Raw genomic sequence first — 17,949 nt, forward strand, 5'->3', positions numbered from 1 at the left:
AAGGAGAGGAGCAGTTGTGAACTGTATAGAAAGAGATATCTGCCTACATGGCAGCCTTCCCTCTCTTGCCTCTCAAACAGTCAAGACAAATGCACTGAAGATGGGAGCCCTGTGACTTAGTGTATGCGTTGTTCAAAGCATCAGAAGCAGATCCTTCACTGAGAATGTAAAGGAGCTGCAGCAACACAGGGAAAAATATCTGAGCCTGGTTCTGCAGCCTGAGATTTGCACACATTTCTCTGAACGTAGTACAAGTGTCTCATCCCTTTTGGACCAAGAATCCCTAATAGAGAAGGACTAAGGATTGTTATCCGATTCATCTTCTGGGACAAATATTTATGTTAAGCTTCCAGATAGTGTGGATCATTCTGTAAAGAAAATTCTTCAGGTCTTTGTAGTAGTGATGGCATTTCAAAGCTAAGGCATGTGTGTTGTACATACCTGTTTGTGGCACTAATACTCTTCTGTGTGATTTCTTTTACCTTGAAAAGAGAATATTTTTGTRAACTTCATGTTATATTTTATTAGCTTTGCTTTTAAGAATTTCTTAATTTCCAAATAGGTTCATTTCGCAGTTTTCAAGTGTCTAGAGAACTTTAGCTTTCACTCTGTCAAATGCTTGAAGTAGTTACATTTTTCTTTGACTMCTGTTTTTATAACTGCCCTAATTACTTTGACTTTCTGCTTTACCATGAAGTTTTACTGATAGTAAGGAAATGAGATTTTTTTTTTCTTCTTTATCATTGCAGCAAAACCTGGCATCCACCTAAGCTAAGAAAACGGTCTGTTCCCTAGGGAAACTTTTCTAGAATTAGCTTTGGCTTTTATGTATGCAGTGCACCCTCCTAGACTGCCGTTTAGCTTAGCTTGGCCTGAAGCAAAATGTTTCAGGATAGTTAGATTACCAGGATCTCCCAAACTAATCTTATGAAAATAATACTAAAAATAATTCTTTATTTCCCTCTATAAAGCGTGTGTCTTTCCATCGTTAGTATAGCTCTATTCTCACGCTGTCCAGGGTAACTGTCAATTGTGTTGTGATCCTGGATAGCGCCTGGCTTGGTGCCATTCCTACAAGTGGTGGGAACTGGTGTCTGCTTTTGCCAGAGGCAGAGCAGATAGGGCAGCCCTCTGGCAATTTCTTCCTAGACCTCAGAACTTTTCTTTAAGAAAAAGTGAATTTTGTCAGCGCCACAAAGCATTTGCTGCTTGTCATGGTGGTAAAGTCCATGACTTGGTAATTGTCCTCAAAACCTGCAGAGGCAACACCAAAGATGTAGGGTTTAGAAGTATCAGAATTMCCTATGGATGGTGCGAATGGCCATTCAGGTCCCAGGGAAGAAGTCAGGAGTTGGACYTACCTAAAAACTGATCTTCCTGACCTTTCAAGGAGAACTTCCCGACCCCAGGAGAAGGCGCCCTGGAATGCCCTGCGACAGAAGGGCAGGGATCCAAGCACCTTGGCCCCCTCTCACTGGAAGGCTGAGGGACCGCTGTGTGGTGCGAGCTTGCGTGATACGTGTGCTGCAGCCCCTTCTTTTCCAAGGAAAATGGAAATAGTCCAGCAGTTGTAAGACAAGATGATCAGAAATGTGAAAATAAAGCACTGTGTGTTTTTAGATTGTAAATATTACGCTATTTGTATACACATTTTTATGAAATTCTAATGAACAGAGTAAGTATTTGTTGTGATGAGTACTTTGAACTGGTCTTGGAGTGGCTTCCTTCTAAACAACCCGTCATGTTAGTTGTGTTTTCCTTCTATAATCAATTCCAATTTCAAAATACCGGAAAGAAGAATACTTTGGAAGTACATTGTTTTAGAATACATCCCTAAATGAAGAAGAGAAATAATGATTTTTACTTGATAGTGTGTGAAGAATAATAAGGTAGTAGAGTGAGCCTTGCCTCTAGCTTTACCTAGCTTTTGTCATTGATACAAATAACTCGAACCTATGAGCATAAAGAGAAGATGGGTGCTTGAAAATGTGATTCTGTGAGTCTGGTTGGATAATTTTAAAATTTCCTGTGTGCTCTGACATGACTTTGCATAGGAAAAGTGAGGGTGTTTTGTTGAAGTATAAACTGGTTAAAAGTTAATACTATTTTTTGATAAGGCACCCATCCTAAACTAAAATGTTCATGTAATTCATATATATGCTTAAGTAATTAAGGATCCACAAATTTCTTTCTTTAGCATATGCTTCTACAAGTCAATACTCTCTATATTTGGGGTTCAGATCATGTTGCCTGTTTAAGGTGAGGATGAAGACAGATATTATTTTATGATACATTGTTAATCCTTTGTTCTGAGACATTTTGGAAGTTTTAATTAGAGTTAAAATATGGTGCATGTTTACAAAAAGCCTGAAATCTATGTGGACCTATCGATCATAATTATTTGAATCATTAGAACATCTAATTTTTTTGCTTAAGGATACACAAATATACCGTTAAATCTGTTTTTTAAGATTTTCTTTTCCAGTTTAATGTCTGAATCCAAATTCATAAAGAGTTGGAAAAATGAGATGTCTGAGCTATAGGATTCACAGGGATTTCGTATGAAGCCTATTTAATCAGGATAACACTGTTATTAATATTCATCAAGTCAGCTGGAACACAAATGACAGACTATAGGGGCCTAAAATTTTTTACTTGTGAATTTATTAAAAGCAGCTTAAAAAATTAATGGAATTTAAGTAAAGTTGACAAAAATGAAAATCTTATGTTAGCAGAAAAAATCTTTATTGGAACTTTCTCTAAGACCGTCTCACATTGATATCTTTGACAGGTTTCATTGGTACTTAAGGAAGAAAGATGCATGAATGGTCATTTAAAAGGATTTAAACACATTGGCACATTAATTTTTACATGAATAATAAGTAGTTTCCAAAAGCAATTAACTTACAGTGTACAAGATTTGAATAGGAAAATAGGACTGTGACATCAAAGGGCAAAGCAAATGTGCTGTACATTTTAAACTTTTAATAATGTGACTTCTTAAAATCTCTCTCACTTCCACAGTAGGTAAAGTAACAGTGAAGATAGCTCTGTACAGCTTTAGTTTTGGAGTGTGTTAAGGTCTGGACCAAAGAAATGCTTTGACCAAGTGCTGTTGGCAGCTTAACTGTGGTGAACATGTTCTCTTGAATCTGGCTTTCTTCACCATTTGTGCCTGGAAAATTGGAAAATATGCATATGATGGCTTTTTTCTTTTTCTTTTTCTTTTTTTTTTTTTCCTTCACATGCCTAGTTATAATTTTCGCTGGGAAGCCTTCTCTGTGTTTGGGGTTTTTTTCTTTTCTTTTTTTTTCTTTTTTTTTTTTTCCCCTGCGAGGGAAATAGGCAGCCCTAGGAAATCCATGGTAATAGTGGGAAAATATTGCTTAATTTATACTCATGTAGAGAGAAGCTTTTGTAGTTAATTTTGTTGTGTCATTTTTACATGGCTGTTGCATATGATATTTGCCAAATAAAAATGGGTTTTGACCTTCTCTGGTTGATGTGCAAATGGTAGTCTTTAACCCAACTGTAGGTTGAAAAAAAGGATAGTGAATAATGTTTTTAACTCTGGATTGTGCATCACACTTTCATTATGTAATCTTGGGTGTGTGTTTGGTTGTGTGTTTTTTCTTTTTTTGTCTCCTTCCCCCCGATATACCCTATTTCCAGATTGGCTTTATCTGCATTTTTATGTTAAATCGTATATTGACTAGAAAATTGGCTAATTTGTAAATAGGTTTCAATAATGCGTGATGGCTTTATAACAAATTATATTCAAATGAGAGTAAATAAAAGCTATAAAAAAACTCTCTTCTCCCACCCCCAGGGATTCCTCCTAGGCAAACCTGTATGATCACGGTCTACTTTCGATTGTTGTTGTTTTGGCAAAGTCTACTTTTGAGAGCAAAAAAGATATATGTCCAATATTTGCAATCAGTCTAGATACCAGTTGCGATATTTGTGTTCGTATTCAGAATAACTATGGACTCTTTAGTACATGGACTATTTTCTTTCTTTATTAACATTTTTTTCTAATAATAGCAGAAGCACCCTGAGAAACTTAATCCCAAAAGGTGATTCTGTTTGTTGATTAGTAGGTTGCCTGATCTGTTTTCAGCAACGTTTTTATCTTCTGTATCTGTAAAGCAGAGCAATTCCTATTAATTAACAGAACACCTTTCACTGTTGAAGACTGCCAAGTCTCCCTTTCTGAGTTTATTATTCACTTGATCTATTCTATTGTTTCCAGGAGAGGGCAGCATTTTCCTGCAGCAGGTACATGAAAGAACAAGCCCTGCTTAGACTGTCAATGTTTCTTGTAATTACTCCCAGTATATTTGTTGCTTGCTTATGAATTAACTTGCATTTATGGAACTAAATCATTCCAATCATTTAATTACACCTGAGGAGCTGAACTATAATTGCTTGCTTCCAACTAGGATCTGATATGGCTTGAGCAGTATTAATTTGGTGTTTACTTTCCTGAGTGCTAAAAGCATTAAAATGATTGTGCAATGGGATTACATTTTACTAATTGCTGGCATTCATTAGCTGGGTAAATGGCGAGGAAGAATGACTGTATATTGTGCAGGGATAAAATTATGGTTTTAAATAGTACATTACTAGGCACATTAAGGCCCTAAGACATGTTTTAAAATACTCCAGAGGTTATTAAATACCGTATTTTCTTCATGTCTTGCTATATGAATATCTTATTAAAATACTGCAATTATTATGAACCTTTTTGTGCAATATGTAGGGAAATGGCTTCATTGACAGAAACCTATTTCTTGATATTAATAACCTTCTATATTTTCAGCTAATCCAAAGGTAAATGAGGAACTTAAGAAAAGATTGCCAACTCCAAATCAACACAGTTACGCAGAATTGAAAAAGCAGCAGCATACAGCTTCATTTGAGGACTTCTGTAAGGAACTCCATGTTCTGTGATATGAGGTGAAGTCTTTTTTTATTAAGAACTAGACCTATCAACATTTTGTTTTTATCATGCATACTTAGTTAACCACAAATATGAGCTTATATATATTTCTTGAATGCTTAATATAAATGCTGGTCTTAAATCTTAAGTGTTTACTTTTTTGAATAATTTCCACGTAAAAAATGAGAAGATATAGAGCTTTGGAAGTTGTATAGGAATGACAACTTGTTTTCTTTCTTGCCTTTCTAGTTAAAATGTACACCCTCATCTAATACCTGTGAATCATAAAATATATGCTTGTTTGTTTTTAACTCTTAGGTATACTGTCACAAGAACAGCACCCTGGATATTTTCATGGCCCAGCCAGTGTCTCCTCAAGCCATGTGTTTTTTCTTTAAATAAATAGAGAAAAAAATATGCTGGGGAAAAAATATATGTTAAAAAAAAAGCGCGCTTTGGTCAAAGATGAAATGTTGTTTTTTGTATAAAACATTTTAAGAGGACTTAGGTAAATAATAAAATTCATGGTAAACTTACTGTGTTAGTAAGAGTACTAATTTTAATCTTTTAATTAAAACCCTGACATGTTAAAAACTCAATTATATTAAATATATCAGAAGCTTTTTTTAAAAAAAAACATTCAAAATGTTATATGGCAAATGTACTATTTTAGGTATAACTTACTAGAGCTGAGTTTTACCTCAGATCTTTTGTGGTATGAAATATTTCAAGAGCGTAACTAATGGTTTTCTATGAACATACGTGCAAATATTCAGTTGGATTATTTGGGAAAGCCAATCAAATATCTACAAGGTCAGAACTGAAATGGGTATAGGCCATTTTCCCAGTATTTTATCCCTGGAGTTTGGGCAGATGAAAGGATGTTTGAAGCAAGTGCAGCTCGTCCTGCCATCTGCAAGAAGGAGCCCAGGGAGCGGGCTCTTTGCCCCAAGTGGGGCTGCTTGCTGTGGTCTGGGCTGCGCTCCGTGGCGTGTACCAGCAAGATCACATCTACAAAAAGAAGGCAAATTAAAAGTGATTCAACACCAGCTTTGCCTGCAAGCAAAAGCTGAACAAAGCCATTATATAAACTGGATGTGTTAAGAGAGAATTTTTTACTGAGAAATATAATCTAGCTCTAATAGAGTATACCGCCTTGTCCTACTCTAAATATTTTTAAATCATTTGTCTTGTAAATTCTCAGTCAAAGACATAGGATAGGTGGGCTGTATTATAGTGTTTTGAGTTTATTTATCTAGAGTTTGCTTTATTTTAGCTCTGAAATCTTGGAGCAAAAACTGGAGTCAATGCCAGATCAAACAAGTTCAGAAGAACAAATGGAGGACTGGTCAAAAGGTAAAGACTTTTAAGATATTAATAGGAAGCCTCAGGTGTTGTACCAGTGCTAGGCAGTGACTGGAATGTATTTGTTCTTGTCAAGATATACTCAACTTAAGCGGTAGAATTTTTTTGGTTGACTAGGGGCTTGTGGGGTGGTGGCTGTTGTTGTTTTGGGTGAGGTTTTTTGTAATAGGAAAGCAGCTACAAACATGAATTCTTCTAAACCCCTCTGTATGAGAGGAGYGAATTAAGGGATGTAAATCATCAGCTTTCACTGTGTTTGGCCACTGAATCTTCGTCAATTCTAAGATGTCTTAGGCATATCTTTAGCCCATGTATTATGCTTTACTTCCCCAAATTTTATTTAATAGTTACAATAGCAACAGTCCTGAAGTGTGTTTTAAAGTGACTTTCTTAACTATTCTTGCCTGGCTAAAGTATGATCAAATAAGTTATCTACTAATATTAGGTAGACTTATATTATTGCTTCAGAGAGTAAGGTTGGACTTTGAGGTAGAGAGGGCCTTGGTTCCCTTGGATTTGGTTCACTGGCCCCTTGAATGGTGCRATGGAGTGATCTCTCCATCAGGATGGAAGGATCTTCTTGTATTTGGATGACCAAAATGTTGCACTCAGATACAATTGTTTGCTTCATGGAAGAAGCTTGCATAAGTTAGGATTTTACATGACTTTAAGCAAGTGCTGGACAGGTGATCTGTGACTCAATGACTTGTGTAAGTTGAAAACAGGCACAGGAGGGAGCCCTTTAGTACATCAAAAATGGTGGATTTTTTTGGCAAATGATTCACTGTAGGTCAAACTACAAAAAAAAATGAATGGGTTGGTCAATATCAAAGATGCTGCTCCATCAGATCCTCTTAGCATCTGGTGAACTCTTCTTTTGGCATTTTATCATATGTGTACCTTCTCAGAAGATAATAGACCTATAATTTGTCATGGGGAAAATCAACTGTCCTTTAAAAGAAAAGGAGAAAGTGCTCCATGTTGGAGAAGATGATACATTTCCTACTAATGGAAAAGAAATTCTGCCTATACTGTCCATATAACATATTAGTTGAAGACCTCTTTTAATGCCTGAAATTTTGAGAGTTTACTGAGGTAAATTGAAGTCTTTTGGAATCGGACACACTGAGAGGTATTCACAGKGTAGTAACTTAGCAGAAAAATGTATTCTGACAACTTATACTGTATTTTAAATGTGTTACTGCTTATTCAGATATAGTATTTTTAGACCTTTAGGGGTCAGCATACCCTAAGAATGGTTCAAAAGGTTAATTTTTTCCAAAGTRGGCTAACAGTGAATGCCTTGAATTGATTCTGCCAAATATTTTCTGSCCAATTGCAAGAAACTATTTTCTTCTACAGCTTACACCCATTTTAAAAACAGACTAGTTTGAGCTTCATGTGCATTATCTTCCGATAATTWAAATTTGTATATTGTGTCATTTTGAATGCTTTGTCTTCCAAGCTAATGTTCCTGTATCTGTGAATCTAAGAAGGTGGGCATACAAAAAAAGCTTGAAAGAAAAATTGCCATCCTTATACTTTTTGTCACAATCATGTAAAAAAAATGCTTTTACTTGTAGAGAAGTTTAAAAAATGTGGGGTATGGAGTATATAAACCTCGTGTCACATGTTGGTTGAACAAGGAAGCAATGCTTTTCAGAAGTTTTATTTAGACATTAGGTACTTTATGTTCYTGTAATTTATCTAACTGCCAACTTTTGCAGCTAGATGATGTTCCTAAGACGATGTTTATTATGTCCTTTTAGGAGACATTTCCTTCCACTTTTTCATTGAGTTTCATAGCTAGCAAACTTTGAACATTCTTTCTAAGTGTCTAAATATGAAATGTTTTCCCTTTAGCTTTCATTGCCATTCAGGGTGTCTTTCCTTTCTGCACCTGTCAGCGTACCGTGTTTAATTATTCCCTGCTTGCAGCTTGGAAGTTTAAAGGGGATGGGTTGGTTTGAATCAATCATAACAGATTTTTCTTAAACAGAATTCGTCTTATAGCACACCAAAAGTTTAGAGATCAAATTAGATGCCAAAAATAATTGAATACCTTTAAACATACCTGAAATTAATTTCAGTTGGCTAAATGAAAATTCAGACAAATAATGGAAATGAAAAAAAAAAAGTACAGGCAATATATAGAGAGAAGTCCCAGATTTAGATTTATGGCATTTATGTGGGATAATAGGTAATGAGTTAATATTATAAAATAGGCAATGTGTGTCTGAAGTGTGTTGCATGTGGTGTTTTAAATTCCAGTTTTGTTGGGTAACAAATATGCTTGTGTAGATGGAAGTCATGTTTCTGTGTCTGTTCTCACATATTAGAAAAAGTTAAGGAACAGCCTGTGTGCAAGAATTGTTATTTTACATTTGTACCTAATTTAAATGTACTATTTAKCTCCACAGGACCTAGTTTTTAATAGGAGCATAATGACTTTCCTCATTTCTCTTTAAGAATACTTGAGAGAAAGGCTCTGGAGCATTGGCAGCATGCCAGGGAAGAGCATAACTTCCAAATGAAATGTTCAGACTCCAAGCTAGAAAGCCTAGGACTAGGGTCTATTATAAAAATAAACTTATGGTGGCAAGCATGAGTGCAGCTTTTATGTTTTGCGAAAGAAGATGGGACACACTCTGCACCTGAAAGAAGAACTGTTACCTTTCCAGACTTAAATGCATGGCCAAAAAACACCCAATTGCTAGTACTGTAAAAAACATATGAGGAAACTTGAATCCATACTGGGTGCTTTGCATACTTGCATATTCATGCAGGACTTGATACGTCAGTTTTCAAAGAGTTAGCAGGAGAGGAAAGTGGTAAGTGTGCAAATACTGCAGGTAAATTTGTGTCTCATTTGACTAGTATTGACTGTATTTGAATGGGTGCAGGTATAATTCTTTTGTAGCATGTTGGATTTTCACTCTTGTAGTATTTTTTTTTTCCTGCGTTCAACTTCTGCCCTCTTTGGAAAAATCATAGATGTTTGGGAAGTAGGTGAAGTTTTGCTTTATCAAACATTGTTTGCTCTAGTATGACAGAAAACTTGCGCTTTTGCTGACTCAAATGAAAAGCATGGTATAACTGTTTTGAATTTTCTAAAATGAGGCAAGAGATTATTGTTTTTTTTAAGGGCCAAGTGGTTGGCTGGCTTAGAAAAGTAATTCTGCTTTCCAATAAAGACATATATATGTGTGTGTGGCTGTAGATATATGTACATATGTATATTTCTAAATCACTGCTTAAAGCCAATAGTGAAGGGTTATGTCAGTGAACCACTTTCACCTGCAAGAATTTGATGTCAACTCTTAGTTATGGTCACTGCATTCACTTTCGTTATAACCTATGTTATCCTTTAGAAAAATATTTGTCTGCCTCATAAAAATACTTTAAAATTGCATGCCTGGAAACCATGGTGCAGAAGAGACTGTTTTGAAAGAGATGTGATAGTGTAGATTGGAAATAAATGGCAGAACTAGCTTTTGTGCAGGGAAGTTTGACAAGCGTTTTAACTGGTGCCTGGCTGCTGTTCTCTAGTTGTGCCCTGCTAGGGAAAAAGAGAGGATGGAAACAGAGATGCAGACCCAGTTAGCAAACTGTGTGTGTGTGTGTGTGGCTGCCCAGGTGGACATGGGTGTGTTAGGGTTCTGCGTGAACAAGTCCCTGTTGCGTTGCCCRTTCCTGCCAGTGCCTGGCATGGACACCTGGTGCTTCTGCTAAGAACATGGCCAGCACCGTTCTTGCGTCCTCGTGATTGTGACATATATCMCTGTGGTGGTGTTAGCAAGAATACTTGAGTTCTCTTTTGTGTAAAGAGTTACTTTGGAGACTGAAATTTTGTTAGAAATATTTTGTACCTTTATTAGCTCTTTTTTTCCCCTTCTCTTCTTCCTTAGCCTACTTTCAAGAAATGAAATCCTTCTTTCTTTCTTCCTTGCCACAAATGTATGCATTATCTAATTAGAATAAGTTAGCCTTTCACTTTTTGTAATGATTTTAACATGCTGTTTTTATGGGTTTAGTTTTGTCAGTCTTGTGTAATTGTAAGAACTTGTTGTCTGATATTATTATTCTATGATTTTGTTATTCTATGATTTTGTTATTCTATTATTATTCTATGATTTTTGTCACATAGCAAGTCACATGTCACAAGTCACATAGCAAACTGAAAATCTTAAGAGGTAGAGAACTTGAAGAGCAATATGGTAAGGATGTTTTTCCCTTTCGTGTGAGGTGCTACTTATAGAGATGCTGCTGCTTCTTCAGGACATCTGTTACAGCTGTAGACATGGGCTAAAATAATCCCCGAATCCCTCCTTCCAAGGCTGCAGTAGAGACAGAATGAATGATACTAGGTTCTATCTTTTGCATGCCTCAACAGAAGATACCATTAGCCTGTTCCTTCCCTCCTTTCTCCTTTTAGCAATAAGGAAAGCTGTTTATTTGGAAAAGAAAGAAGCCCGGGGTATTTGCAGTGGAATAGGCAAAGGAATGTGCATCATGTTTGCAGCGGGCTTGTGCATGTGGTTCAGCTGAGCGCTGTCCTCCACGGGTGCCCTGCATCCAGCAGCAGGCTTGCTCATCGTGTGCTGGCCGTCACAGACCCCTTGGAAGGGACATGGGTAGCTGCAGGTTGCTCCATACAGTGTGTGAAGCAGGGGAGAGGTGGAGGGGATGGCTGTGTGTAGGTAAAACAGTGCAGGAGGATGGGGTAGTAACTGCCCCCAGTGATAAGTATGAAAGATGATGAAAAAATCCTTGCATGGAAAGAGAGAATAACGAGCCCTAACTTTGGAGAGGATAGCAGTAACTGAATAAACTTCAAAAGCTGGTCTTCCCTCCAAATGCAGCTGCCTTTCCGTGTATATAAACTTTCATGCCTCTCTCTTCCACCCCCTTCCTTCCTAAATACAAATTGAATGAGTATTTACAGTCAAGTTGCACAGAATAAGGGTCCTCATCAGAAGAGCGGTTTTGTCCCCCGTAGCTACCTGGGACGTTTTGTGAATAATCTTGTTGGAGCCTTTATGATACACTGAGAACGCGTGTAGCTCCCCGTCTGCACCGCGTCCTGCAAGCAGCAAGGATGAGAAGGCGGCACAGCTAAAAGTCCTGCACTTCAAGTGATGTTAGTGCTTAAAATTGGAGTGAAACTATCTTCAGAAGGCCTTGAAATGTGCTSCTTGGAGAAGGGTCATTTATTACTACAGTAATTTTTACGTAGTGCTTCAAAGGAGCTTTGGAAGACATAGCATAAGAACTTTTGGGGGTGGGTTTTTTGTTCTCTTTAAAAAGCCTCTTTGCTTTTATATTAGTAACTAGACTGAAACTTAAGCCCAGAACAATCCTGCATTAGCACAGGTGAGCTGAGCAAAGACATCATCCAAAAAAAAAAAGATTATTGAAAAAGCAGCCCTGGATCTCCAGGGAATATACTGTAAATTCTCATCAGAGAATTCACATGTGTCTTGAGGTCCTTTATGCTGATTTGTTGTTGTTTTGTTTATTTTTAAGCTGACATTTTATGCAGAGTGACCTTTCATGTTGGGCACTTAGAATTGTAGTAAGAAAAATATTATAAAGTGGTAGCTTTCTTAGATTTTATTTTAAAATCTAAATTCAGCTGCCTTTATTTGTATGTAGTAAGGGAGGTTGAGTACATTTGGCTAAGAGAATTAATGGGCATCAGGAAACATGACCCTGCCTGGATAAAAGGCAGTTCTGGATAATTAAGATTTAGATAATGGAAGGCATTATATGTGAGAAGCAATTGTCTGGTATCACAATAGCAAAAGATGGGATGGGAGAGTTTACTTTGTTTTTGGCTGTTTTAGAAAACATAAACACAGCACGCTTAATAAAACTCTAGCAGACACTGTGTTTAGAAATTATGTAATAACTCCATATAGGCTGTAATGATATCCCRAAACCCTGTATTTAAACTAACCTGAATTACAATGAGAGATAAACAGAATATTTACCCATCCCTTATGAGCTGCTGCTGATATGTAAATTTATTCTTCTACTTTGCACAAATATACTTTTGAGCTACTGCTTAAACACTTCAAGGTCCTTAGCCAAACAGTTTTAATGATGCCTCCAATATTATGAAAGTGTGACATTTGATGAATGCCTTGTATAGTTGTGATATGGGGGAAAGTGTAAACAAAAAACGCACATCAAGTCATCGTGCAACACCTAGATAATTTATAATTTTACTGTTTATATCCATCTTGACATTTTTTATCTGCCAAAGGCAGGTTTCATTTGGAATCTTAATCTGAGATTTATTTGGTGGATCTGGAAATCATAGCTGGAGTTCCCACAGGAAATGGTCCATCTACCAACAGATTAAATGGCAGGCCAGCAGTTGTTAAGGGAGCTCTGCATTTAACACACATGCATACTCATTCAGCCAGCACTGTGGAGAAAAATTAAAGTAGTAACCCAGGTTTAGGAACAATGTAGCTAAAAAGTCCCATATTTGCTGAATGACAAAGGGTTATATAGCAGCATTTCATTTTATTATTCGTGCTTGAATTTCTTGTTTGCTTTGTTGAGTCTGCTGACGAATACTAATAAATGCCTGCAACAATCCAGACGAGAGATGCCTGGCAACAAAGCTATGCGGTGGACCTCCCTGATCTTCTCCAGTTCACAACCTGACCTTTTGAAAAATTGGCTGGGCTAAGCTGCAGAATTTGGGTGTAATGGTTATTGTTAACTCCAGCTTTAGGATTTATTAATTTGTGTGATCAAGACTTACCTATACTTCAAAGTTTCAAAAGACCAAACACAATCATCCATCCATTAGAACTAACATTGTGTTTCACTGAATCCCACTTAGGATCTGACTGGAGATTCTGCTGTTTTGATGTGTTCAGAATCTAAAATAAATTTTTTTCAAGTGTGAGACCAAGTCAGTGGAAATCTGTTTTCTCCTCAGAGRCTCAATTTAAAATAACAATATGGTAATGAATTATAGGCAGTAGGAAATCTAAAGGAAAAATGTGAAATTTCACTTTAATTAATGCATCGTGATCAACTGCAGTGGATACCAAAATAATGACTGACCATGTATTTTTAAGTTTTGGAAGCATCTTTCTATTTTATTCTCTAAATATATATTTTTGCTTTTTGTATGTGAAATAAAATGGCAAAAGACTGAAAGTGAGAGGGACAGGGGAAATATTACTACTAAAATGAGCAGAATCTTTAGAGAATTGTAAAAATAGCCTTTATAACTGCCAGAGTAACTCTAACTGCTCTTAATCTCTGTCTCTCTCTCAATTTATTTCTTTATGTAGGGTGTTGCCAGGCTTCCAAGCAAGTACAGGTGAATAAAGAAGCATTCAAAGTAATGCAGATATCCCCCTGTTTAAATTGCTAACACTGAATGAATTCAGTGTTCTCTTTATATTCCTTCAAGGAATTAAGAAGCAAGCCATTAAACTTCTGAGTTTTGTCAGTCTTTTGGCAAACAAAAAACATTTTYAAGACTTGCTCTCTTTTTTTTCTCCTGTTTTTTGCTTTGAGATATAGACTAAGCTAAGGCATTATTTTGGAATATATCGTACATTTTTAGTTCATTCATAGAGAGCTTTCTCATTTATTTTGGGTAAGAAGGCATTGTTCTTTTTGATTTGAAATGCTGAAGTGGTTATTTTAAGGCAGAGTAGATGAATTGGTGCTCTGCTAAGCTCACGGACAGCTACAACAATTTTTATTGTTCAAAGATTTACTCTGTTAGAACTATAGTCAACTTAAATGGCTTTACTTTTCTGCATGCTGTTGAAATTAGAGGTTTGTAAATGCAGTATGGAAATACTAGAGTCTGTCATGTGAGTGAATTATGAACAGAATGGAGTTTGGAAGGATACTGATCTAATTACTCGAAATTCCTGTTTATCCTTGGAATACATAAACATTATTTTATCATTTTTAAAAATGAGAATTAAAAAATGGCTTTAAATAGTCTTTTTTTCCTTGGAGACCTTTTTAAGTGGAGTTGTCAGAGTTAATTTAATCAGCCTAAATACAGGGGAGAAAATGCCAGRCAGGCCCGTGATCAGGAGCAAGGAGAGCTGCAAGTGAGGCAGCAAAGTCCATGAGAGATGACACAGAATGGAGCCCTGCACTTGAGGAGCTTGACCTCTGCTGTGGTTTACTGGATCTGATTATTTTGTTACCATGTCTCAGTCTTGCCTACCTGAAAATGGCAATCAGAGAGCTTATACTTTCCTTATAAAGTATCTAGAGAACCACTAATAATGCAGAAAAGTTTTCATGGCTTATTTCATAAGACCTCTGTTATTTGCCTCTTGAAATAAGACATGTCCTACCTCAGCTTAAATCCTGGGACCTTTCTGGGTAGACTTCCTAAATTGCTTGGAGGTCCTCATTTTTCCCAATGCCCGAGATCTGTTTCTCATTGTGAACCGGTGAAGTCGGGCTGTTGGGTTGAGCCTTGCTGCTCTCTGTGGCTGGAGTGCTGACTCTGCAGTGCATCCGTGTGGGGCTCTCCCCACTGCAACTGCCAAGGGCCTGGAGCTTCGTGTGTGAGACTTGGGCTAGGCAGCACCCTGAGAAATAAGAGGGATTAGCTTTGTACTGCAAGACCACCTTGAGCTCAGTCTTCATTAAATTCCTCTGACAGCTTCAGGCAGGTCTAGCTTGAAGCAAGTGAATAAGCATGTTAGTTTGCCCAGGTTGCTTTAACCATCAGAAAGGTTGTTAGTTACTAGGTGCGAGTACACTACAGTGCTACCTTGAAGGGGCCRAAGTAACTGTCAGCTTGAAAGAAATTTCTTGCAAGCCTTAAGATGAGTAAAGCTGGGCCTCTGTTGAAGAAAGTATCTATTGACGTTGTACGTTTGTACTGGGGCGGTTGTAACTGGTGTTCCAGGGGAAAAATAGAAATTACTTTCTTCTTGAGTGTTCAGTATTGGGTCTTTTCTTGGGATTGGCTTGGAAGGATTGTTTGTGGATGTGGAAAAGGGTAAAACAGTGAGAAAAACGTGGCAGATCTTCTGGAAAAACTGAAAGCAGTAAACACTCGTTGCAGTTGGCAGGTAACTCATTTGCTGCATGAAGAAGGAAATAATAGGCACAGCAAAAATGTGTAAAGGCAAAACCAACTTTCTTCTATCCGCTTATGCCAAGGAATAGGATCACAGTCTAGCCTCATTTTCTTTGCATATTTTTTCCTATAAGATCTTTTAATTTTGCTTTCCTAGTCCTTTTCAGGAGTTATGCCTTTTAATCATTCAGTAAGGGGTGAAYTGTTGAGCAATCTTAGATTTCACAGATATTCTGCTTGGTACAAGTTCCAGTACTTATACAATTGAATGGATGTTTGTCTTTGGCAAAAATGCTGGGTAATCATTTTCAGCTCATGCAGCTGTGGTACTGATTTCACTCTGCATAGCTTGAGAAGTTGGTGTATAAGGGTCGAGTCTTCCATTAGACTTAAATATAGAATTTATTTTTGTCTAATATATTATTTATATCTATAAAAGAGAATTTGGGTCTGGTGGCATTAGCTGTTATGAACTTAGGATGATTCTATAAATGATTTTTCACATGAAATGATTAGAGATTGCTCACTGTTAATGCACCAACTGCCTTACCCTAGCAACTTATTAGAACTTTTATGGATGTGCATGCCTTGTCATACACAGTCCCCAAAAATTATTTTTTTTAAAAAATGTGATATTTTATTTTAATAAACTGCAGAAAAAAAAACTAGGAGGTCAATAATAAAGATGACCAATTAATATAGTAAAAATAAAAAGATTTAATTTTCTGATCATGTTTTGACCTGTGATGTTTACTGCAGGAAGTTCATGTAGGTGTGTGGTTTTCAGCACAGGGCAAGGAGAAATATCTTTAAATTGTAAGTGTGTCTGTTTACATCAATGGGARTGGATTGTCTTGGGCTGGAGGCTGAGTAACTCTTTACTTGCTTTTGAAAAATGAGCATTTCCTCAGTGTTTGAATTTATAGTTTTTGTCTTGTACAAGACAAAACTAGACTGAGACTAAAGCTATGTTGCTTTCTAAACTGAGAAGAAAAAAGATTTTTATGTTTTTATATTTTAGATAGTACTTCATGTAGTTATAGACCTTGTTAGTCATTGGGTTTGGGAGCCAATAACTGAATTTACAATTAGTTCCTTAAATGTGGTGCCTTATTTTGTTGTTGTTTTCCCCAAATACATTTGAGAGTGATGATTTAAGAAGGATAAGATACTGACTTTGCAAGCAGCTTTGCTGGTGCTCCTAGAGCAYATGTGATGTGCTCATTTCCTCCCTCAATTTGCTGTTGTCTTACTCTGCCCCTTTCTTCCCGCTCCTCTGGAGGTAGGTTTGGGCAGACTTTTGCTTCACCTTTCCTACAGAGCACCTTACAGCCAGTGCTAGGAGCTGTAGCTAGTGAGCAGTAATCCCAGTTACCCACCCGGCTTTTGCCTGAGGTGGGTAGGGAGCACTGGCAAGAGCTGCTGAGGCCCTCGTGCTCATCTGCAGCCAGACCTGGTAGTCAGCCACGTCCTTCGCAGCGCTGCGTGGGTGTTCCGTTTATTTTTCTGCCTTTATTGTTATTCCTCGGAGCTCCCCTGCAAACTTCTGTGGTAATCTGCACAGTTTGGCTGGCAGAGTGCTGAAAGACTACAGGGCTAGATGCTGCAAAGCTAAAAACAGAGCAACGGAAGCATCTGCCCAGCTGCTGCTCCCTGGATTCCTCACTGTCCAGGATGGTACGTAGGGAAGCTACTGCCTCTGGCACCTTCCAGGTGAACACAAATCTGCTCTGCACTTGTATTTTCAGTGAGACTTTTCATATTATGAGTGTGGATTCAGGGCTCTGTTTCCCTCGCTCTTGGTGCCTATTCCTTCCTCAAATATGATGTGGAAAACAGATGCTGCCAGAAAAATGTGTTGTGTGCTTTTGAACACAGAAACAGAGAGTAGATTGAATGGGATAAAAGTGAATGTAAGTGCAGAGGAAAGGAATAATTAATGCATAAATAAATTTAGGTTTTACTTGACTTTTTATCCTCTGTCAGGTGAACACTATTAAATTCTCTTCTGTCTTTACTATTTCAAGTCATTGCAGCATTAGCTTCCCCCTACTTCCCTCAAAATCAATTCCCAGCCTTAATTCTAGTGTCTTTATATTCCTTCTTCCTAACATTTGCCTTTCTTTCCTCAATGTGAATGAGCTATTCATTCAAGATAAATACATAAAACAGAAGATCAGCTGTTTAGCTTCTCCCTGTGGTGAAATATTAATCTGGGGCTACTGAACCTGTTCTATTTTTATATGGAAAATAAGTTGGTTTGCGTACTCAAGAACYGAAATCAATGGTGGGAATATCACATAATGAAAACTGCAGCTTTTTTTTCCAGTGCTTGTGAGACTGTTGTACCCTTTTCCTGATGCTCCGTATGCAGCCTGATTATTGCAAATGCTACTTGCTCCCCAGTGTGTTTCTGCAGCATTGGTAATTAGTGTGCAATGCAATTTGTAGGAGCCTTGAAGAAATGCACTCAGGTGTATTGATTAAACTAAGCAGCAGTTTTAACAGCAAGGTAAGAAACTACCATGCACCAAGGGCCTAAATTACTTTG

The 17,949-nt window shown here is 37.2% G+C and overlaps 1 protein-coding gene across 6 annotated transcripts in view; it reads left to right on the forward strand.

Annotated features, from left to right (window-relative positions):
* MIPOL1 (mirror-image polydactyly 1) overlaps nucleotides 1-17,949 on the forward strand; it is a 168,358-nt gene that overhangs the window by 22,387 nt on the left and 128,022 nt on the right. For 5 of the 6 annotated variants that reach the window (XM_026051823.1, XM_026051824.1, XM_026051822.1 and 2 more), the window contains 2 exons: nucleotides 4,823-4,959; nucleotides 6,219-6,298. In XM_026051823.1, the coding sequence (XP_025907608.1) occupies nucleotides 4,943-4,959; nucleotides 6,219-6,298 (97 nt within the window). In that variant the 5' untranslated portion in view covers nucleotides 4,823-4,942. Of the gene's footprint in view, nucleotides 1-4,822; nucleotides 4,960-5,421; nucleotides 5,451-6,218; nucleotides 6,299-17,949 lie in introns of those variants that run through there. The other variant, XM_026051826.1, reaches the window with a different exon arrangement.

The sequence above is a fragment of the Nothoprocta perdicaria genome, unplaced genomic scaffold (assembly GCF_003342845.1).
Source record: "Nothoprocta perdicaria isolate Ctin4 unplaced genomic scaffold, notPer1 scaffold_8, whole genome shotgun sequence".
NCBI lineage: Eukaryota > Metazoa > Chordata > Aves > Tinamiformes > Tinamidae > Nothoprocta > Nothoprocta perdicaria.